This window comes from Erithacus rubecula (genome assembly GCF_903797595.1).
Source record: "Erithacus rubecula genome assembly, chromosome: 12".
Lineage (NCBI taxonomy): Eukaryota > Metazoa > Chordata > Aves > Passeriformes > Muscicapidae > Erithacus > Erithacus rubecula.
Window position 1 is genome coordinate 7,110,815 of NC_136664.1, and position 23,398 is coordinate 7,134,212.

The following is a 23,398-nucleotide window of genomic DNA, read 5'->3' on the forward strand; positions in this document are numbered from 1 at the left end:
GGCACACTTGGACAGGGCTTTGAGCAACCTGGTCTAGTGGGTGGCATTCCTGCCTGTGGCTGGGAGGGTGGAACTTTGAGATCCCTTATAACTCAAACCATTCTATGATTCTAAGTCCAAGCTCATCATGTGCAGTCCCACAGAGAAGCAATGACAGCAGGGGAATATCAGCCTTACAGCCTCTGCTCAGATATGAAGGCACACCTTGATGACACACAGAGTCTTCCCAGACAAGCCAGCTGGCCTCAATGCATGCAGAGTAGTTGCTGGTTAGACTAGCTCTGGGCATCCCCAAGTGCCCAGGGTTTTGGCTCAGCTGGCATCAGTCACTGCCAGAGTCCACAGGACAAAGTCCTGCTTCTGCACTCATCCAAGACACCCATCTCAGTCTGAGCAGCTTTGGTCTCCTTTAACTTTGGGCCAGGAAGGGGACACACAGAGGTGCCTCCAGGCCTTATGAAGTGGCTGTGCTTCACACCACTCTTGGGTTAATGCTGCTACAACAGGCTCCAGAGACTTCTCCTTCTCTCCACAAATGCAGCCAGCACAGGAAGGAGCAGGGCTTGGATGGAAACCCAGCCTCCTGCCCAATCAGACACCAGCCCAGTGCACCCACACCCTGAGAGTGTTCCCCACTGCAGTGGGCTCCCCTCTTGGGTGGATCTCATCATTCTGGTGCTTTGAGTACTAGGCAGATGTACTGGTTGGCAGGATGTGACCATACTGGAGAAAATATCCCAACCCCCCAAAAGAGTCTGTAGGACACAGAGCCAGGCAGGGACACACCTCTGTGAATGTGGAGTCAAGAGAGCTTAAATGGTTTAAGAGGAGCTACTTGTCTGTCTCCCTGGAGTTTAGGCATTGCCTGCCTTCCCTGAGAACAAAGCTCTCTTGGCTTAGAAACCCAGCTGCGGTTTCAGGACTGCTGCTTCAAAACTCACCACAGACTCTGAACAGGAGAACAGATCAGCTTTTTCTGTAGAGCAGCCTAAAAGCAATCCATCTCTCTCCAGATCCCAAGTATTTAATGGCACAGAAGAGTCATCTGTTTACCTTCCCTCCTGGCAGTGATGTTGCATGCCATTTAGCCCCACAGCACATGTTTACTGTACTCTCTGAGACAGCACGCTCACCTCTGAGCTAGACGTGCCAGCGGGCACCCACACCCTTCCTGCCCCGGCCCCTCTCCCACAGACAGGGGAGTCATGGAACACAGGGTCACACACTGCTGCAAATTCCATCCTCTCACAGCTGCCAGGGCCTGCTCCTCTTTCCAGGGCTGCTTGGCAGAGTAAGGGATGAGTAAGAGTAAGAGTAGGGATGATGGACAGACATCCCCCTCCATGGCTCCACACTCCAGGAGCCCCCACTTGTGTCCCTGCTCTGTGCCCAGTCCATTCAGAGCAACCAGTGCCCATGAGACACCTGCCCAGGCTGCACCAAGAGAAATAAGTACATCCCTTGGAGGATGCCACTCAGAACCAGCCATTACCAGATAAGGGCTGGGACACATTTCTGATCTGGAGACCCATCCCTTCTCTTCCCAAAACCAACCCAATTCCAACTATGCCCTGCTAGGAGGCAGGGCTTACAGCTCTAACCAGGGGAGGAAGGACCCCCTTTCCAACCACTGGCTGCAGTCTCTGCTCCACAGTTTGAAAAGTCAGGGCCAGCTCCCAGGTCCTACCTGTGGTGACAGTCAGGGACTCTGATCCAGGAGCTTTGATCCCCTGAACTGCTATTCCCCTGGCTGCACACTCTGCCAAGCTCTCATCTAGCCACTCCAACCTCCCCAAACCCCACACTTACAGCCAGCTTTTGCAGAGCCTCTACCCAGCAGATCCCAGCAGATCTTGCAAACCACTCTCCCATGGCAGGGTGTCTCCAGAGAGAAGGAAAGCTCTCACCTGCCTGCAGTTTGCTTCTCCAGAGCAGGCAGGCAGGCAAGCAGTTGAGTTAGCTCAGCACTCCCCGGGGCAGAGCAATAGCCCCAAGATGCATCTCCAGCTCCAGTCAGTGCCTTAGAGAGCAGCATGGGCGTTCCCTGGGACCAGCTGTTGTGGTGCCTGTCACAGCTGGGCTGTGCTGCCCACTGAACTCCAGCAGTCCCACTGGGAGTCCTCCAGGTGCTTCTCAAAGTATCCTTAATCTGACTGGTATTTCCAACAGAGGAATGACAACCTGCTCAGGTCTGAGTGTTTCCCCAGATACAGAAGAGACCTGCTTTGTTCCCTTCTAGTCTTGCCCAGCTGGTAGCAAAGGAGAAAGTTCTCAGTCCTCCAGCAGCCCTACAAAGCTTCAGGCCTTCAAGTTCAAGTCACTTTGCAGTGGGCAAAGAGCAGTTTGGGATCAGGGTCTTCTCCCCAGGGGAGTCTGGAGCCAACTCTGTTGACTGCAGATTCAGAGCACTGAGAAGGTTCCTTATATGCCAGGGAAAGGCTGGTTTGACAGGGATAGGAGCAGGCTCCTGCCTCCCGTCAGCAATCTGTCCTCTCTCCCTCTCACTTGCCCTTCTTCCTCCTTGCAGAGGGATCTCTGCTCCCAAGTTGAGACAGGGTAAGAGCTACAGAGCAGCCTTGGGAAGGTTCGAGGAGGCTTAGACCCCTCTGGGGTTCAAACAGGACTGTTAGACTGGGAGCCTCTGGAGAAGGGACAAGTGGGTCCAGAGCTTCCTCCCCACCGCAGAAACACACAGGTCCAAGTGTGTGTTCTTTGCTGCTTTTCTTTCTTTATAGAATCATACAATGTTAAGAAGTTGGAATTAACCTTAAAGACAATTCTGTCCCAATCCCTCTTGCCAGGAACAGGGACATCTCCCACTAGACCAGACTGCTCCAGGCTTTATCCAACCTGGCTTTGAACACTTCCAAGGTTGGGACAACTACCACCTCCCTAGGCAACATCTTTCAGTGTCTCACCACCCTCGCAGTAAAAGAAGGCCTTGGCTTTGGGCCATATTTTGCAGCCCCTGCCTGCATTTGGTGCCGGGTGCGATGAAGGTGTCTGAGAGTGTGAGCTGGTGACTGACTGAACCGGGACATCGGGAGAGAGCTGGGTAGCAGCTAGGGCTGGCACACCAAAGGAGGCCTGACACTACCACATGTATATTGCCTTTCCCTTCAGACCAGCCCGTCACGGAATCCTCTGAGCCGCGCTCCGCCGCACCCGCTCCGCCGGGGGCTCCCTGAGGGGGCGCGCCCGCCATCTTGGGGCTCCGTGAGGGGGCGAGGCGTCGGCGCGGGGCGACACCTACCGGCGATGAGGGGCGGGGCAACGCCTACCGGCGGTACTGGGCGGGGCGACACCTACCGGCGATGAGGGGCGGGGCCACGCCTACCGGCCGTACTGGGCGGGGCAACGCCTACCGGCGGTACTGGGCGGGGCGACACCTACCGGCGATACTGGGCGGGGCCACACCTACCGGCGGCGCTGGGCAGTGCGCACGCTGTGCCGGCCGCTCCCTCCTCCCGCCGCTCCCGGTGCTCGGCCGGCCCCGGTCCCTGTCCTGACTCCCGCCGGAGGGGAGATGCTGCCCTACAGCCCCACATCCCTACAGCCCCACACCCCTATAGCCCTAAAGCCCCACACCCCTACAGCCCCACACCCCGACACCCCCACACCCCGATCCCCATCGCTTTGGGGGCGGTTTGTTTTCCTTTGGGCAAGCGACACCCCACGTGGAGCTGTATTTATAGACAAATCCAAGCACAGCGAGGTAGCTGCCTGACTTTTTCCCCTCTTCATTGCACTCCTCAGTCTGTAATTTCCTGTTTGCTTCTAAAGCTATTTTTACTGAGAAAAAAAAAAAAAAAAAAAAAAAAAGTTAAACCTTTTAAACAGTTCTATCTGTTCGCTAGCAGAATAAAGCAAAGATTGGAGTGAACCTAGCAGGGATCATGGATTAACTCCCTGGCAGCAGCCTGTCCCACCTGCTTGCTCCACAGCCCTTCCATCCCAGCACATGTGGCTGGTGCTCCTTCCTCAGCTGCTCCCACAGCCAGCCCCACACCACAACGTGGGAAAACTAACTAGTTGCTTCTTTTTTATTTATCTGTCTTTCTGGGGTACCTTTCTGAAGCTTTTGCCAACTTTCTCCATAAACAGAAGAGGGTAAGGATGTCTACTGAAAATTGGGAGAAGAGAAGAGAAGAGAAGAGAAGAGAAGAGAAGAGAAGAGAAGAGAAGAGAAGAGAAGAGAAGAGAAGAGAAGAGAAGAGAAGAGAAGAGAAGAGAAGAGAAGAGAAGAGAAGAGAAGAGAAGAGAAGAGAAGAGAAGAGAGAGAGAGAAGAGAAGAAGGAGAGAAGAGAAGAAGAGAAGAGAAGAGAAGAGAAGAGAAGAGAAGAGAAGAGAAGAGAAGAGAAGAGAAGAGAAGAGAAGAGAAGAGAAGAGAAGAGAAGAGAAGAGATCCTGGTCCTTGGGAAGGAAGGCAGGACCTAAACGTTCAGGAGAAAACAGGAGGGGGTGACTCCTGCACAAGGCAGACATAGTCCCAGCACCAGCCATGCCTACTGGAGGGCTCTCAGGGCAGCTCTGAGCCCACAGCTCATCCAGCTGCCTGTGAGAGCCTCAGAGACCCAAAACTGCAAGGGAGCCACACACACAGCAAGGCCCCAGGTGGGTGCACAGCCAGAAGCCAACTTCCCCCCAGCCAGCCAAGGAGCCAAAGCAATGCTTTAAATGGCTCTCCAGCTTCAACAGTGTGGGCTTAGCTGGGCTTCAGGGGGCAAAGCTTGTGTGCAGGCAGGGATTGCCCTGCATTGCTGTGACAGAGGAAAGCACAGATACAGCACAGCTGCTGCAGAGTTTGATCACTGCCAGTACCCTCTGCCCTTTCCAAGCCCTTTTTCCTGGGCCACCCACAAGCTCGGGATGATCTCTGGTCTGATGTAGACCAGACCAACTGGGCTGGTGGTCACCTCCCCAAAGTGTCCTCAGAACCCTCCCTCCCTCTTCAACTAACCCGCCAACGTGCTTAGTTTACCTTCAGGACAGCTGGATGTGTGGCCACAGATGCCAAGAGAAGATGAGGTGAGAGGAGCCCAGGTGGCTCCTTCAGGGATCCTTGCCTTCCAAGAGGCTGTGAGGAGCAGCTGTGCCTGGTGCAGGGAAGATCACAACTCTTGTATCTGGAGTACTCGTAAAATCAAAGCTGCGTTGGCTTCCACTCTGGCTGCTCTGCGGAAATCCCCAGGAGCAGCAACCTCATCACGCAGTCCGCAGGGATTCCTACAGTTTGGTTTCCTCCAGGGAAAAGCAAGGAAGTCCGAGGCACGAAGGAAGGTGTGGGTCACCCCACCCAGCTCCTGCTGACCTAAAGATCCCTCAGTTCTTGTCTGTCCTCAGCCAGTCCGCGCTGCAGCCTGTTCCTTGCACAGCCGCGCTGTGGGGAAGGCACCGTGCAGCCCGAGGGGTGGCACAGCCGCTGGGGACAGTCCGTGCAGCCCGAGGGGTGGCACAGCCGCTGGGGACAGTCCCCAGCCCGGGGGGTGGCACAGCCGCTGGGGACAGTCCGTGCAGCCCGGGGCCGCTCGGTGCCGGCACAGCCGAGGGGCTGGCTCCCCTCGAGCCGGAGGGATGCAGTGCCGAGCACACAGGCTCCCCCATCCTGCCCTGGAACGCAGCTTGGGAAGCACTGCCCGGCGCCAATCTGTTCCTCATTATCCATTATCCCGGCTCCGTCCCGGCCCGCTCGCACCCCTCAGCCCGGCAACTTCTGCATAGCTTCAGCAGCAGCAGCGGGGCTGACCGGGGGCAGGGCTGGCATCCCCCTGGGATGGGAATGACACAGGGAAAACGCATTGTTCCCTTCGCCAAGGGGAGAGGAGGCTTCCAGTGAAAGCAGGGAGCAGGGATGGCTGCTTCAGGTGCAGAGAGCAGGAAGGCAAATGCAGAATTCAGAGGAGGTGTTCAGTCTGATTGTAGGTGAGACAGATGCCTGGACATGAGGAGGAAGGAGCAAGGAATAGACTGATGTGCCTCCAAAATATTTGTGTCAGATACAATCAGACTGAACACCTCTCCTGAATTCTGCATTTGCATCCCTGCTGTTCTGTTCATGGATGTGCTGTTTGCATCTCCATGAAAACATGAGCATGGCCAAAGCCTCTGCCATGCTTTGTGTCAGTGAGAGGTGAGGAGCTGGATCCTATTCACTCACTGCCCACTGCTTCTGCCTATATAGAGCAGTGTGAAAACTTCCCAAGAGGGTGTCAGAAGTGCTCCAGAAATGAAGCAGAATCAGCAACTACACACGTGAGTCAACAGCACCCTTGCTGCAGTAGAAAATACAAAGCTAGCAGGTTCAAGAAAATTATTATTTCTTGGACTTGGTACCTGTGAGATACAATTGGGTGCTAGTTGCAATCTGGGGCTTCCCAAAAGAATATATATATATAGAAGTATGTATACATGTACACATATATATGTCAGAGAGAACCAGCTTTAAGATAAGGCAAATGGGAGCTACCAACAAGGTGGCACACAGAAACCACAGCCCAGCTTTTCCCAGGGAAGCAGTTGGAAGAACAAGACGTAACAGGGACAACCTGCTCCAGTGGACATATTTACTGAGCATAAGGAGAAATTCATTCTGTGCAAGACTGGTGTAGCAGTAGTGTGGTTGTGGGACAGGGGCAATTGAAACCTCCATCCTCAGGAGGTGGGAGGTGTCCATTCCAAATCCAGTGGGGCAGGGCTCTGAGCTACCTGGTCTAGCTTTGCTACCAGCCCTGCATGGAGCTGGGGTTGTACCATGGGCTTCTTAAGCCCCTTCCAGACTGAAATTTACCTGATGCTCCAGTGTGCATTGTGCAAAAGTGATGTGGTGATTTTAAGACTCACTTGTAAGATGGCCAACACCAATCCATTGCCCACAGCTCTTCCACACAGCTGGTGCCAGAGCTGCCTTACATCCCCTGCTGACTTCACAAGTTTTGGTACCACAGAAGAACTGGAGGAGCTGAGTATTGGAGAAAGCAAATGCCTGTGGAAAAAACTGTGCAGGTTTAATGGCAGGCTCTAAGCAGAAGCCTGGGTGCAAAATGACAGGTCTGTGACAGTCTGCTCTGGGATGGGGTTACTTACAGTCACAGTCAGAGGGCTGTATGTTCTGGGTTAGAGTCTGACAAGCAGCTCCTGTGGTTTTGCCTTACCCTGTCCTGGAGTAGCAGAAGTTTGGGCACATGCATTCATGGTTTGGCCCAGTCCTTGTGTTTTTCCACTGAAGCATTTAGTATTTTTAGGCTGAAAGAGATGACTCTCTGCTATGCTGAAAGGATCAGAGCAGTCCTGTGCAGGCAGGACACTCTAAGGTGAAATACAGAGAGTGAAGTACAAGAATAAAAACTGGCAAGGAGCTACCATCCCTGCTCATAAGGCTGGGGTTGAGGGTGGGAAGAAGGGGCTCTGAGCTGTTGGCTGGTGGCATGGAGAGCCTGCACACACATTAGCTGCTAGGCTCAGATATCTGGATGAGAGAGCAGCAACCAGCTCCAGCACTTCCTGAAGCTGAGATGTCTGCTTTCCCTCCTCTGAGGGCCTGAAGGCCACAGACCCACCTCTTCCAGGAAACAACCTGGCCCACACAGCCTGGTGCACTGCCAAGGCAATTGTGGCTGCAGGCAGTGCTGGCACTGAGGCACAGCACGCAGAGCACAGCTCAGCCAGCAGCACTGTTGGTGGGATGCAAGGCAGATGGGGAATGTCACAGGGAACAAGAGCTTCCACAGGGGCCAGTGCAAAGCTAACAGGGCTAGAAGCTACATTTGACCCTGCCAAAAAGGACCAGGGATTGATGGTGGATGCCAGATTCAATACAAGCCAAACATCTACCTTGTGAATCAAGTAAACTACATTTACCTTCCTTCAGGAAAAGTGGAGATCACGAGATCAAGAGAAGAGCAAGGAGGCTCCTGTGACCCAGAATACCCTGAAACAGACCCCTTTAAAACATTTTTTTTGCAAGGAGAGAGGACATGTGGGCTCCCAGCACGCTGGTGACTGTGCAGCCACAGCTCTGGGCACAAGGGTCTGGTCTCTGGCTAGCTGTTCCCTCTGCTCAGCCTAACGACAGCTGCAGGCAAGCATCCCTTTGGAAAGAATTTCACATTTTCCACAAACTTTATGGAAACCAGGAAATCCAGTTAGGCACATCAAGAGAGGGGGGTTGGGGCATCGGGTACAGAAGAATGGAGAGGCACAGGGACTTTGGTGCCTGCAAAGGAGAACCAAACCAGGATGGGCAGAGGATCCCAGACAACACAGACCAGACCACAATGTCTGCTCCAACTCCAGTTTATTGAACATTACAAAATACTCTGCATATATTTTCACATTATAACAATATCCTTGCAAATAATATATTAAGTCTTGAGTCATTTGTGGTGCCCATGGCTACAGAAAACACTGACCCAACTAGAGATTTAGTATGGTCCAATATCAGAAATCAAAACTAGAATAAGTCATACCAGAAATGCAAAACTATATAAAAACCTTTTAAAAACCTCATGCTCATCTGGTGGAATAGGTGCAGAGCTGAAGGGCCTCTGCTGAGCCCTGCTGACAGGGTGGGGGGTCCCACCAGCTCACCAGTGCATCCAAGTGTCCCCTTGGCACCTGCTGTCTCAGCACACCCGTAGAGTTGGAAAAGGCAGGATTTTATCTGCTTTGGAGCATTAACAGTCCAAGTCCCCATTGTTCCTGAAGAGAGCAACCCCCAGCCCTCCTGTCTGCTGGTGCCCAGCCATTGTGCTCTTTTGTGTGCTGAGCAGTTCTTGGGGAGCAATTCTTGGCCCTTGGGGTCACACCAGAAATACTTCATCGTGTGGGCCACCAGCTCCCACCACCCTCTGAGGAGGGAACAGGGTTGGCTGGGATGCAAGTGTTGGGACAGACCTTTGAAGATGCATGCTGCTCACACCCCCCCCCATCACCCCTGTTCCTGATGTACATTCATACCTGCTGCTTGCTCCACTCCTTGCACCATGGCCAGTCCTCCCAGCTGATGCACTCCAGGCAATTGGAGGGACTGGACATCAGCAGAATGAACACCAAGGATGCTGTGCAGGGCAGCTGCCTCCCAGAAAAGGCAGAAAGCTGAACACTGCAGCTCTTGGGAACACATCCAGGTAACAGGCGTGAGGCTGGCACAGCAGGCTGGCTGTTAGAGGAGTCCCTGTGCGTTCACTAGTCCAGCTCCTGGTGGAGCCAAACCCCAGGAGCACTGCTCCCAGTCCTGAGAAAGTCATGGCCTTGCCTCTGTGGTGCCTCCATAACCTGGGGAACACAGGGCTGTTGTGGCAAGGAGCCTATCTCTGAGCTCCTGGCTGAGATCCATGCATGCTGTGAGGAACCAGCACTGTGGCCACCTTGAAGTCAATGGCTCAATCACTGGGTGTGGGTGGCACTTGTGCACCAGCACTGCTCTCAGCCCTTTTCCCAGAGATCTCCAACTCACAGTCAGGCTGGAGATCAGCTCATGCTCTTACACCTGTGAGCAGCCACAGCCCATTTGCCAGCAGCCACCACCTCAGGGTAGCACAGCTATGACAGGATCAAGTCTGTTTGGGATCCTAGCCCTGGGAGAAATATCTCTAACCTCCCAGCTGCAGAGATGTGTAGGGACCAGAGAGGAAGAATGAGCTTTGGGATCTGTGCCTCCCTGGGTGGACAGGGGCTGGTACCTGCTGCCACAGCACAAAGACCAGTTGTTGACCAGGTTTGCATCAGTAGGTGCATGGGCAAGGCACACCCTGGAGTACAGCTCCAGGAGGAGTTCTGGGTTCTCCTGCCACTCCTGGAGTTTATGGAGACACACACAAGCTTTGCAATGCAAGACAGAACGGTCAGCAGGTCATAACCTGTCTGCAGCTCTCAGCCCCTTCCCAGTCCACAGGGTGCCTCAGAGGTGGCTTGCTCTGTTGAACATCAGCCACCTGGACTCTGCAGTGGGTGGCATCCTGCCCTGCTCCTCTGTGCCCATCAAAGGCTGCAGCTCCTGCTGCTCAGGACCGTCCGGGCTGCTGTCACTCTGTGACCGGCCGCTCTTGGAGATGTGGCTGGGGAACTGGAAGCAGGAGCTCTGCTCTGTTATCACCTGGCTTGCAGACTGGGGCTGCTCCTCCAGCACAGGGCAGGCAAATCTCCTGTGCTGAGGTCCGCTCTCGATGCCTGGGGGGGAAGCGATGCTCTCCAGGGAGGAGATGCTTTGGTTCCAAGCCTTCTGCATATCCACTGGCACAATTTTGGTGGTCTCCGAGGAGACATAAACAGCCAGATCAGCCTGGTCTCCTTTCCATGGCAGCTCCTTCTCTGCCAAGGTTGGCGATGGAGGGATGATGCAGGGGCTGGGGCAGACATCCAGGCTGCCTGGAGATGCAGATGGAGGGACAGTGAGAGGGAGCTTGCACAGCTCTGTCTCTCCTTGGACCCTGCAAACATTGCAGAACCAACCACTACCAAATGGCCATAGAATCCTATAATATCCTGAGTTGGAAAGGACTCACAAGGATTGCGGAGTCCAACTCCTTTCTCTATGCAGCACAACCACATGAATCACACCATGTGCTGGCCCAGGGATGCAGACACAGGGAGGCTGTGCTGTGCCTCCAGTGATTCTCCCATTAATGCTCTGTTGACTGGTTTTGCTCAAGCCAAGGCAGCTTTGCTCCACAAGCAGAGGAAGGACAAGCTACCCAATTGCAGCTGCCCCAGCATGGAGCATTGGTGCCTACCAGGAGTTGTCTTTCCCTGCAGGACCTCATCGGTGGCTCGAGCAACGAACACAATCCCCTCATCGTCCTCTTTCTCCGTCTCTGAGCTATCGCTCTCCTCCTCCTCTGAGCTGACCATCACCAGGACAGGAGCTGCAGGCAGATGGAGGGGGTTGGCTTGGTGCTAGCACAGCCCTGGGTGCACTGGGCAGGCACAGCAGGTGCTCCCATCCCATGCCACCAGGTCCCCTTGACAGGACCTGCCATCCTCCCCTGCCACCGGCCTTACCTGCATCCTGCCACGGGACATTTCTGTGTGTCTTCCCGTTGGGTGCCTCTTTGGTCAGAGAGATATTCTTCTGTGAAAGAAGAGGAACTGGCTGGGACCTGCCCTGTGCAAAGCCCTAAACCCAATAGGTGGTCCTGTGAGCCAGCCAACATTGGGCATGCAGAATCACACCCTGGCTACATGGCAGATGGTTTCTAGCCCTTAGGCTTTGCATCTTCATGGCCCCACAAGGAACTGCTCAGCTGCAATGGCTTCAAAAGCCTCTGAACACAAGAAGATATCTAAGGCTCAATTTGAGGTGCAGTGCCACACTTCTGAGCCTGGATCTGCACCAGCATTGAGGCTGCTTCATGATGAGTGCTCCTGCAAAATGAAGCTGGGGCTCCTCCAGGGCTTTGCTCAGTGAAGAGCCACCCCAAAGCACTGATGGCATGCTGGGGACACAGAGACACACAACACCTGCATGCTCACATGCAGAATCAACAGGACTAAGAAGAGATGAGCCACTTTCCCCTCTGGCTCTGGAGCTGCTGATGCCCTGCAGGATCACCCCAAAAGGACTCTATTACTGCATCCTGGAGTGACCAAATCTCAGAGCTAGGAAAAGAACAGGAGCTTGGGAAGGACTTGCCTTTTTCCTGCCTTTTTCCTTCAGCCTGGCCTTGCTCTTGGAGGAGCAGACATTGTGCTTTGTGGACTTGAAGGTCTCCAGACGCCTCTTCATGTTCTGCCGGAAGATTTCCTTATCTTGGCGCTCTTGTTTATCTGGAGAGATGAAGTGACGGCTGTAGCTGGCCTTGTACTGGCCGAGGGAGAGGCAAAGAGACACAGGGTGAGCAGCTGGCCCCAGGGAGCGCGGTCCATCCCTGCTCCTGCTGCGGGTGCCGCTCCCTCGGGGTCAGCGCCCGCGGTGCTCACCCGCCGCCGGGGTTTGTAGAGGCTCCCCCGCAGCACGTGGTGCATGGCCGCGTCCTCCTTGTCCCGGCGGCTCCGCACCGTGTCGATCACCTGCAGGTCCAGGCACGCGCCGCTGCCGCTCTCCCTCCTGCGGGACACGAGATGGACGGGCTGGGCTCCATGCCCGCTTTGTGCCAGCCCCCTGCCAGACCTGGTGCAGGCTGCCCCCGGGAACAGGGCAGCTGTGAGGGCCGAGGAGTCTGGGTGTACTCACAGGAGGTTGGTGACTGATGACTCTGACATGGACGTGCGGCTGGGCATGGAGGGCAGCGCCAGCTTGGCAGCCGAGAGCACGTGGCCACCCTGGGAGGACAAGGCTGGCGTCAGGACAGCGAGGACTCAGCTGGGATGGCAGGTCCCCACTGCCCGGCCAGAGGCTGCACATGTGGCCATATATGAGGAGAGCCTCTCCTGCCAGCACCATCCTGGACACCACTACAGCTGGTACCTGATCGACAAAGCTGATAGCATCACGGATGTTCAGCTTGTAATAAACATCCCAGATCTCATCCCGCAGCCTGTAGGCAGATTTCCGCATCAGCAGCTGGCTCAGGTATTTCTTGTCAAACTGTTCCCACCTGCCATGAGATGAAGACAGAAGCAGTTTAGCTCCCGTGGGCTACCACAGCCAGGGATATCTGCCCAGACAAGGCTGAGTGTCCCAAGTATGGCAAAGGGAGGCTGGGCACACAGGACCTGGCTGTGCCCAGGGACACAGTGCCAGGGAGAGCAGGAGGGGAGGGGACAGGGTCACCCTTCAGCCTGCCCAAGGGAAGCCAGACAGCATCGGGTCTGTGGGAGGCAGTGGGAGTAGGATAGGGGCCACCCTGCTGGAGCACTTCCCCTGCAGGAAACAGGCTTTCTGCATCCTTTTCCTGTCCCTGTGCTGCAGATAAACACTGCCCAAGCAGGAACAGGGCTGTTCCCTCCTCAGTGCCCAGCGCAGCTCCATCCATGAGGAGGCAGATGGCCATCAACGTGGACACTCCAAGTTCTGGGGTTGGCAATGCCAGCTCCACAGCATCCCCAACCACAGCTGCCTGACCTCTCTCTAGGATGCTTTTGTGATCTTGGTCTGCTGCACAACAGCAGCCAGATGGTACCTATCCAATCTGATGGACAGACATACATTCCTGGTCCTGCTGTGCTGCCTACAGCAGGGGTGTCCTCCTGTGAGAACCCCAAGATGTCCCTGTGGCTGGCATGTGTCTCCCATTCACTAACAGTCAGCACAGGATCCTGTCTAAGGCACTCACTTGTCCCGCCAGTAGTGGTAGCCGTGGTGCCCCACGATGTCCTCCACTGCTGCCAGGATGTGGTCAAAGGCCTTGAGTGAGGGGAAGAGGGTGAGTGGAGACAATGCTGTGGGTGCCCTGGGGATGGCAAGGTCATACATGGCCCTCGCCCAGCCCCACGTGTGAGGGCAGCCAGGCAGCTTCTGGCACTGTCACCTACGTGCTCATGCAGCTCCTCGTTCAGCGTGGGTTTGTGGTGATCACTGCGCTTCACCTTCAGCCACGTCACCAGGGGTTTGATGGTGAGGCCCTAGAATGGCAGGAGAAGGCAAGGGAAAGACTGGGAGGGCGAGAGGGTGCATGGCTGGGGCATGGGGAGCAGAAGCAGCACGAAGTGACTGGGGACAGTGGCTGTGCCAGCCACACATGCCCCGACCAACCCGACCCCTGTGCCATGGCGTACACCCCCAGTCATCCTTCCCCCAGACTCATCCTCCCCATGGCTTCCCTTCCCAGGGCACTGAATGCTGCAGCTTTGTAAAAAGAGCAGCCTGGACAGTCATGCACTCTTGGAGTTCCTGGAGCCAGTCCCAGAACAAAATGCCAGTGGGAAAAGAATGTGGGCCATGGCCCCACTATTGCAACAGTCCCCATAGCAGTCCTGCACACCTGCTGATGGATGGGGTGCCAAAAAGCACCAAGGACCAAAGATCACTTGAAAAAAGATACTTTCCCAAAGTCCCCAGGCCAGTTCTGGGGCAAGAAAACAGCACTGGAGGAGGGCAAAGTGCCCATCCTCACCTGCACAATGACAGTGAAGAACACCACCACGATGGTCGTTGCCACAAAGTAGTCCTTGGCTTTCACCTTTTCCCTGTCCAGCAGGATGACCAGGGCGAAGGCCACGGCCCCACGGAGGCCACCATATGACATGACCACCTGGTCAATCCTGTCCAGGGGGATGAGGCGGAAGCGGTTGAGCACGAATGTCTGGAGAACAACACCTGGGGAAGAAGGAGAAGGAGAGCCTGGAATGCTGGGAGAACCCTGCCTGCTCCAGGAGACAGCACAAAATCCCAGCCAGGATCTGTGGCTGGCCTTGTGCCCCAACCTTTCCTGGGCAATATCCCTTTTTGGCATGAAAGGGCTGCGTGGCACATACACAGCATGACAGACTGACCCACAGCTCTGAAGAGCAGAATAAAGAACAGGGTGCCCAGCACCAGTGCTGTGTCCCATGTCCACTTGGAGGTGTCCACAGCCGAGATGCCCAGAAACATGAAGATGATGGTCTCTGAGCTGCTGGCCAGTGTCTTCATGGTGTACTTGACAGTGGTGCGTGATTTCTGGGAGATGTTGGCTTCCACGTACTTCTTGCAGCAGATCCCACAGAAGGTGACTCTGCAGAGGGGCAGAAGGAGCTGGCATGGCCCTACGGCAGGATGAGGAGTGGGTCTGCTCACTGCCTCCTGCTGCTCAGCACTGCTAGCCCAGTGCCTGGCTCCCTGGGGCACAGGCTGTACTCACGCCAGGATGGCGGAGAGCGAGACCATCTCTGCGGCGAGGTAGGCGACGTAGGCCAGCAGGAAGACGAAGAGCGGCTCGATGATGCGCACGCGCTTGGTGAAGCGCGTGATCAGCGCCAGCAGGAAGGCGAAGAGCAGCCCCACGGCTGTGCCCCCCAGGCTCACCAGGAAGAAGGAGGCTGGTGGGAGGAGAAGTCTCATGTGAACCACAAGCAGGTGGGCCCTGCTCCTGTGCCACACAGCTGTGCCACGCTGGGTTGGCCAAGCGCTGTGTTCCCACCCAGGTCCCCTCCAAAGCATCCCATGGAGCACAAAGCTTTGGACAATCCCAAAGCATTCCCTGGAGCACCTGACTGTGGGGACAGTTGTTGACTCTGGAGAAACCTCAGAAGCCCTTCCAGTACCTAAAGGGCACTCCAAAAGAGCTGGAGAGGGACTTTTGGCATTGACATGGAGTAACAGGATAAGGAGGAATGGCTTCAAACTGACGGAGGGCAGGATTAGATTGGGTATTAAGAAGAAATTTTTCCCTGTGAGGGTGGTGAGGCCCTGGCACAGACTGTCTGTGCCATCCCTGGAAGTGTTCAAGGCGACTTGGATGGGGTCTGAGCAAACTGATCTAGTGGAAGGTGTCCCTGCCCATGGCAGGGGTTGGAACAAGATGGTCTTTAAGGTCCCTTCCAGCCCAAACAATTCTGCAGTTCTGTGCTGATGACTGGCGTGTGATGCATGGAGATTACAGAGCTGTGGTGCTCAGTGCCCACCCCACAGGACAAGGCTCCTGTGCTTGCCCCCCTCCACTTCCACAACAGAGGAAGAGGTAAAGGGGCTGGTGTGGCAATTACTCACCTACCCCCTTCATGTAGTCTGTGGCACGGATGTGCGCTGGGCCCAGCTCCACAAAAGAGTTGAAGACCTTGTACAGCACCTGCAGGCAAGGCAAATCCCTAGAGAAATGCAGGGCAGGAAGGGTCCTGTGGAAGAGGCATTTTCCACCCCAAACCTGTCAGGTAACAGCTCATTTCAGCAGGCAAAGTCTCCCATGGCCAGGAGAGAGGAAAGGCCAAGAGAGCATGGCATGGGTCTGTCCCCAGCTCAGGGATGTCACCTGCATCCTCTGCCCATCCTGGGGAATTCCAGCACCTTGGACCATGTTTGGCTCAACATTAGAGTTCCCCAAGCTGCAACTCACCACGGTGACAGCATCATTCAAGAGAGACTCGCCAAACACAATGATGAAGAGGGTCTCATTAACGTGGACCTCTTCAAAGACAGCCAGGACTGCCACAGGGTCCACAGCTGAAATCAGGCTGCCAAAGAGCAGGAAATCCATCAGCCCAGCTTCAACACCTGGATCTGTTCGGACAGAAGGACCAAGGTCAGACACACCAGCTACTCCAGAGCCCCTCTCAACAGGCAGAAACAAGCTTGTCCCTCATCTGATCCCAGTGACTTGGCTACAGCATCTCAGCTGGGAGTGTAGTGGGATGGGCCCAGATGTTCCCAGACCTCTGGGATGCCCCTGGAAAAGTGGGACTCGGTGCATTCTTGCTGCAACATGAGAGGAGAATAAGGGACATCCTTGTTGGCACCCAGGTGCATCACTGCTCCTCCAGCAGGTACCTCCATAGGTGGCTCAGCAGCCCCACCTCAGGTCCAGGCACCAAGTGGCTCCTCAGGCTCAAGAGAGCTCAAAACACAGCCCAGGGCAGCCAGGCCAGTGGCTCCAGCCAAGGACAGGGAATGGCAGCGAGCCAGCAACGCTAGCCAAGGTCAGCAGATAAAAATAGCAAAGCCATGAGTCAGCTCAGTGCCAAGCAGGGCCTGTCTGCCCTGCACGCCTGACCACCCCCAGCATGTCAGGACCCTGCTCCTGCTGTAATTCCTAGGAACCCACAGCAGGGAGAGGCAGTGGGCTATGGAATGAGGCTGCTCTGCACCTCCAAGCTGTTTTTGGGGATGTGTTCCAAGCTGGGCTGCCCTGCACACCCACCCATGAGCCCGGCGCGGTGCAGCCCCCAGAGCGCCGTGCCGGTGGCAAAGGAGTTCCAGAGTGTGCCCACCACGGCGTAGGTCAGGATGGCACCAATGTTGTCAAAGAACAGCCGACTGGGCATGAAGTAGCCCGAGTCCAGCACGATGGGGGGCAGAAGGAAGAGGAAGAACATGTTGGGCTCCAGCTGGTACTCGGCTTTCTTGGCCACGGCCAACACGATGCCCCCCAGGCCCAGCCCCAGCAGGATGAGAAGGCAGCTCTCCGGGACAACGGATGTCACCTTCCTCGACAGGTGGAAAACTAGAAGGAAAAGATGAATGAGAGCATCAGCCAAATAGGCACATGGAGAGAGCATCCCAAATCCACAGGCTTCACAGAAGGGTTGGGTGATGCATGACGGATGGGAGGAGAACAAGGGAGCACCTATGGAAAGGCTGCTTCATGGCCACATGTGCACAAAAGACCTTCCAGGTCAGGATTCCAGGCCCCTGACTTTTTAGGATTTCCCTCTCACTGTCTAATAAGCCAGGCATTTTACTTTTCTTGGCTTCTGGGGTTTGCACTTAAAGGTTTAAAGCAGGCAGCGAGCACGTTCACAGTGTCACGAGCGCTGCTGGCTGCTGTTCAAGTGAAGAAATCCTGGTACACCAGGACATGTTACCCCACTCAGAGACAAGGATGCTCAGCCCTGGTGCCAGGGTGACCTTGTTTGCATCTGTCTGAGCAAGCAGCCAGAGCAGCATGCAAACCACTGCAGCACAATCCATGCCTGAGCACAGCCTCCCTCAGCACCAGCTAACCTACCTGCATGCAAAAACACAGGCACTTGGGAGCTGCAGATTTAGAGATGCATGGAATAATCACTTTATTCCATGCAAGGTTTGGGCCAAATCTTAAGCTGCCATGAAACACGATGTATTTTCTAAAGCAAGCAGAGGATGCCCTGGTATTCATCCATCAGTAATGTGGCAGTGAGCCTGTGCTCAGGCACAAGCCAGCAGGATGCCACAGTAGCAGCACGGGAGATTCATTCCTTGTCCCCCACATCAGGGTGTGCTGTGTAATCCCAAATCAGTCCAGCTTCCAGGCAGGCTACCCCCCATCCCTGGGGTTTCTCCTTGCTAGTACAAGGTGCTGTATTTTTGCTGCCCCTCCAAAAGGGCATTGCTTGGGGAAAAGCTATTGAGGGTCACAGTGATTTTGTCCCACCATCACTGAGTTCTGCCATCACTTCTGACATCCAGCCCATCTGGCACATGACTTAAATCTCCTGGGGAGTGGGTTCCTCCAGGCACTTTGAGAGCCACCTCTGTTCTTGTGCACTCAGCAGCTACAAGGGTAGGCTCTGAGCCATCACCTGGCTGCAAGCCCAGCCCTGCTGCCAAACCCAGAACCCAGTCCCTAAAGCCCTTTAGCTGGACTAAAGCTGCCCATTGCTTGTGCCAACCTACCTCTCCAGAAGGAAAGTTGTGCTATGGTCCTGCACCAACCCTGGGTCACTCAGCTGCTTCCCTCCTTTGGACCCCAGTGGACAGACCATAATGTCTGCCTAGCCCAGGGTGCTGTCTCCAGTGGCATAGACCTGGAGAGGAGCCCAGAAACAGGCTGTACTTCATCAGTAGGTTTCCATGTCTCTATGCCCTTGTCATTTCTCTGAACCTGTCCTGGTCCTGCTCTATCCTTCTGGGAGAGATCCCAGTGTCCCTGGGATGTGGACAGACAGATGCTGTGACCTCCTGATATTCTTCCTTCTTCCTTTCCCAGCACCTCTTAGGTGATTTTCTCTCCTTCACCACAGCTGAGCTCTGAATTAGAGGAGATAATTCAATGACAAAGATCTGGCTCACAACCAGAGACAACATCTTTGAGCCCACCATCCAATGTGCAAGCTAAGGGCCACTTTTCCTTTAGTTGAGGACCTCAAGAGGTTGCTGCTTGGCACAGTAAGCCCCATCCCTGCCCCAGCACTGGCTTCCTGCCATAATACAGCAGGAACACTGCTGCAGCCAGCAGGGGCAGAGCAGTGAGCACAGGGGCAGCACAATCTGCAGCTCCACCACTAAGCACCTATAGGAACATAGGTGAAAGAAGTAGGGTTCCTTTCAACAGGAAAGAGCATCCTAAGCCTCTGCTTTAGTTCTTCCACAGAGCCTGGTGCACCTTCCCTCAGCTCCAGCCACCTCTGCTCACTGATATGGGCTGGAGGCTGTGGTGATACAGACACTACAGCCCTTCAAGCAGCCCCACAGCCTGAGAAAAAGCTGGCTAGGCTTCATCCAGGCCAAATTCCTGCTAAATGGCCACACAAGCCACTGCAGGGCCCTGCTGACCCCACAGGGGCTGGTGGCTGAACGGCGCTCGCCCGGCGCCTGCAGCAGCTGTGCAGCCACTTCCCACCCACGGGAACAAAGCTCTGAAGTTTTCAAGAAGGGAACGAGGCGTCCAGCCCCTTTCTGCATTCTCAGGAACATTGCCAAGATCCCTGCTCTCTGCTTTGCCAACCCATCTGCATTCCCCATGCTGTGGAATTATGTCCTGCCTGGCTGGAGGGACCCAGGAGAGGGTGCAGGGATGCTGTGGGGACACGGGTCCTGGCTGTCATCCACCATGGAAGGGTTCAAGGCCAGCTTGGATGGGCCTTTGAGCAACCTGCTCTAGTGGAAGGAACCATGGTCTCTGTCCATGGAAGGGTAGATGGAAAAAAATAATCTCTGAAGTCCTTTCCAACTCAAAACACTCCATGGTTTTATGGTTGTTTTCACCAAGCCAGAAACATGGTCATATAAAGGAGGAGCATCAATGGGAAAGATCCTGCTTGTCCAAAAATCCCCTAGCTGGTGGGGAAAACTGCACCCCTCCCCAGGAAATGGCAGCACATGAGCTCCCCTGTGTCACAGAGAACAGCCAGCAGGAACAGAGGGAACAAGCTCTAATTTTATACACACTAGTCAAGGATTTCAGCACTAAAGGTTCCCACAGCAACAGTAACTTAGCCACATGTGAATTAACTTCAGAGACATAATGCATACTCAGGCATCCATAATAAAGGATTTGCCATTGAGATAACTCAGGGCCAAAACCTGCTCTGTTCCTCCAGAGCTTGGGGAATAGCAGAACACCTAAACCAAGACATGAGCAGCTGGGGACAGAGGCAATGGTGCTAGGAGAGATGGTTGCAACCCATGGCAATGCTGCTGCACAGAAAAACATCTGTCTGCAAACTCGTGCCCGTGGGGCAGCTATGTGAAAGGAGAATGTTTGGGGCAATGTTCATCACCTCTGTGCTCCCCACATCCTGTGTTCTGACTGTGGATGGAAAAGGCAGCAAAGCCCGGATGATGCCTTGCTATGCAGGAAGGCAACACCCAAGCCAGTTTTTCCCTGCCCCGGGTGTTTGCTGGCTTGGGTCACCCCAGCATCGTGACTGCCTCTGAGAACAGAGCCCACAGTGTCATTTCCCCATCACCCGGGCGTGGGGCCTCTTCCTCCCCTGCAGTCACAGGGCTGTGAGCTGGCACAACCACAACTGATCCTCTGCACCAGCGTCCACGGCTGCCACAGCTGGGGCTGCCCTCTCTGCTCCCCAAAATCCCCCACCCCTGCTTCATCTCCTCTGTGCACTCCTGTGCACCCTGGGGACTGCTTGTACCATCTCTGGGGACACCCATGGATGCTGCCTCCAGGTCTGGGTGTCACTGTTGGCTCCAGCTCTGAGTATCCATTGGACCAACCAGATGCACTACTGGCAGCTTGAAGCTATCAGCCATCAGGGCTGTGCCTCACAGGCAGAGAAGGAGAGTGGTCACCAGCCTCTGGCCTTGAAGAACGTGGAAGATCTGGGGGTCTGGGAATGATCCCAGCTCAGCCCCCTCTGCACCCACCCACACAAAATCCAGGGTGGCTGAGAGGAGCACAGCAATGGAAACTGCACAGGGAGCAGCTCCGGGGAGAGGTCGGAGAGAAGAAAAAAGCCAGAGAAAGGAATTTTCTCTCTGATCTTCTGCAGGTAGGAGGGACGCACTCGGCAGCTGGAGGTGGCACAGCTACAGCAGAGTGTTGTATTTTTAAACTCATGATACCTTTTAATTCATTCCTTGCGAGGCTTTAGGTCTCTCTTGTGAGAAGGCAAGGAAGGAGAGGAATGGAAGATCCACAGTGAGGCTTGGGACAGGAAGAGGCCAGCTGGTGGTCACAGCTGTAGCTGTCCCTTGTGTGACGAGTGCTGCTGCATGTTCCTGGCTCATAAGAGATTCCCCTGCCTAACTCTGAACCCACATTTCTTGATCTAAGTCAAAACTAACAGGGTATCTGTGACGCCACCACAGGGGCTGTGCCCACAGGGTCCCTGAGGAGTAAACCTGGCTCAAGGTCACGATCTCATCCCCAGGAGCACTGTGGGGGACCAGCCCTCCGGGTACCCCTGTTTAGCACCCACGCAGGGGTGTCCCCTCCCCAGCACTCTGGATGCCGGTGGGGAGCCCAGCCCTGCACAGCTCACACACATCCTCATTGTGCCTTCCCACGCAGCCTCTCACAGCAGAGCCTCCCCCGGATGCACGGTGCTGTGCCGGGGAGCACAGGAGTCCAGGGCCAATCTAGAGTGACCCATCGGAGGGGACTGCAGGCACTTGCCAACCCCAGGCTGCCGGGGGCACGTCTTGCCTGGCACTGCCACCCCCGAGCCTTTCCCCGCGGCTGTGCGGGAGCAATGGCTTCCTGACCTGCCAAAGGCAGGTGCTGTGCCAGCCTTTGGGAACAGGAGACATCCTTTGGGGCTTCTCATAAGCCATCCATCCTCTGTGCCCGCCCATCCATCCATCCATCCATCCATCCATCCATCCATCCATCCATCCATCCATCCATCCATCCATCCATCCATCCCTCGCAGGAAAAAACAGCCCGGGCCCCCACCTTTTCCTTCGGGTGGTACCTTCACCCCGCCGCCGCACATCATCCCACGGCAAGGCACGGACGGTGCGGGGTGGCCCCCGACCTCCGCACGCAGCTGACAGTGGTGACCAGCCGTGTTTGTCCCCACGACCCGTGTCCCGGCGTGCGGTGACACCCCTCGTCCCGGAGGATGCCGCATCCCCGTCTGCCTGCCCAGGGGCACGGCTGCTCCCGGGGGGCCGGAGCGGGTGGGGACATGGGGACACTCACCGATCTTGGCCAGGCTGGCTACCAGGATCCAGGCGGCCACCAGGCAGGGCGCCTGCACCTCCCGCCACTGCCAGCGCAGCAGCTCGGCTCCCGCCGGGGCGGCGGGGCCGGGGGAGGCGGCCGGGGGCTGCATGGCCCCGCCGCTGCGCTCCGCTCCGCCGCGCTCCCGGTCCGGTGCCGGTGCCGGTGCCGGCCCCGCCCGCGTCACGCGCACGTGGGGATGCGCCGGGACGGCCCCTGCTCCCCGGGCCCCGCCCCGACCCGCACCGGCCCGCCCCGGAGCTCGGCACCCGGTACGGCCCCAGGCCTCAGCCCCAGAACCCAGCGCCCCCCTACTTACCTCTTGCATTCCCCCCCCTCCATCCCAGCTCATCTGCACCCTCCCGGAGCCCCCTGCCCCATGCCAGGCCCCTGCCCCTGCCTCAGTCCTCTCTGCAACTGTCCCTGTGACACCTGCATCACCCTAGTCCCCCATGCCCTCCCCCTATGCCTCTGCTCTTCCTGAGTTTCCCCACCCTGGTTTAGTCCTCATGCACCCACCAAATTCCCGATCTTCCTCCACACTCATCCCCCTCCCAGCCAGTCCTTTCACAGTCCCCTACACCAGGTGCTGCCTGAGCACCAGCCTGGGAAAACCCATGGAGGACCCCCAGAATTTCTGTCTCAGATACTCCTAAAAACCTCCTGCTTGTTGATTAGGCCATCCCTCATGCCCTGGCAGGTGCCCCATCTCCCACACCCTGTCCCTGAGGCTCCCAATCCAGGAGATGCAGGACCCCACGTCCTGGGTGGGCAGCAAGCTGTGCCCAAGCAGCCCAGAGAGATGGGATGCTGGGCAGGGGGCAGGAAGGGAAGCTGGCAGAGTGCTCCATGGAGAGCCAGCTCTGACCTGTGTCCACATGTCCCTGGAGGACAGGACAGGACACCTTAGAGAGAGCAAGACCTCTGGCTGGTAGTGCCTACGGCATGGGCACTCTCAGATGCTGAGCGTCAAGCTAAGCCCTCTGGCCAGGTAGGAATGTGACACAGGACATTTCCCTGGGAGCCTTGGTGGCATCACCTTTTCCCATCTCTCTTCCTGAGTACAAATGTGCCACAAATGTTTGCCAGAAGTTGGGGAACGTTGGCTGGAGGCAGGAGCAAAGGGAAAGCTCCTTGCCCACCACTCCATCACATTTGATCATTGTCATTGTCCAGGTGGTCTGTCAAAAAGAAAGTAAAGTGGGTTTTACAGAAGCTTTGCTTTGCAGTTTGAGCTCAGCATGCCTCACTTCCAGGGCAGCACACCCCTGGATCCAGGAAGTTCATCCTGCTGCTCCCCGACAGCCCCAGGATGGCGAGATTGAGCCCAGCTGCCCATCCGTGCTCCAGTTCACCTGGTGTGAGCACACCCGCCTGGCCCCCCGGAGCAGCCTGGAAACTCGTGGGGCCTGGAGCATCCACAGGGCCTGGGGTAGCCCTGACGCCAGAGCAACCTGGGATCTGGAGATCCTGGAGATCCTCGTTACCGGAGTACCCTGATGGAG

General features: G+C 55.9%; 1 protein-coding gene across 3 annotated transcripts; it reads right to left on the bottom strand.

Annotated features, from left to right (window-relative positions):
* Positions 1-8,276: 8,276 nt before the first annotated feature.
* Positions 8,277-22,097, bottom strand: SLC9A5 (solute carrier family 9 member A5). 3 transcript variants are annotated; one of them, XM_079315771.1, is made up of 16 exons: positions 21,873-22,097; positions 16,710-17,012; positions 15,909-16,072; positions 15,566-15,644; positions 14,718-14,895; positions 14,371-14,591; positions 13,992-14,194; positions 13,411-13,500; positions 13,212-13,282; positions 12,404-12,533; positions 12,170-12,258; positions 11,917-12,043; positions 11,630-11,800; positions 10,999-11,068; positions 10,731-10,862; positions 8,277-10,427 (listed from the first exon to the last, which is right to left on the bottom strand). In XM_079315771.1, exons 1-16 carry the CDS (start codon positions 22,003-22,005, stop codon positions 10,090-10,092), a joined length of 2,499 nt encoding a protein of 832 aa, XP_079171897.1. In that variant the 5' UTR covers positions 22,006-22,097; the 3' UTR covers positions 8,277-10,089. The 3 variants fall into 3 exon arrangements, with proteins under 3 accessions (XP_079171897.1, XP_079171896.1, XP_079171898.1); XM_079315770.1 differs by having other exon boundaries at positions 8,277-10,365; positions 21,873-22,094; XM_079315772.1 differs by having other exon boundaries at positions 8,277-10,365; positions 15,570-15,644; positions 21,873-22,028.
* Between the last annotated feature and the right edge of the window lie 1,301 nt (positions 22,098-23,398).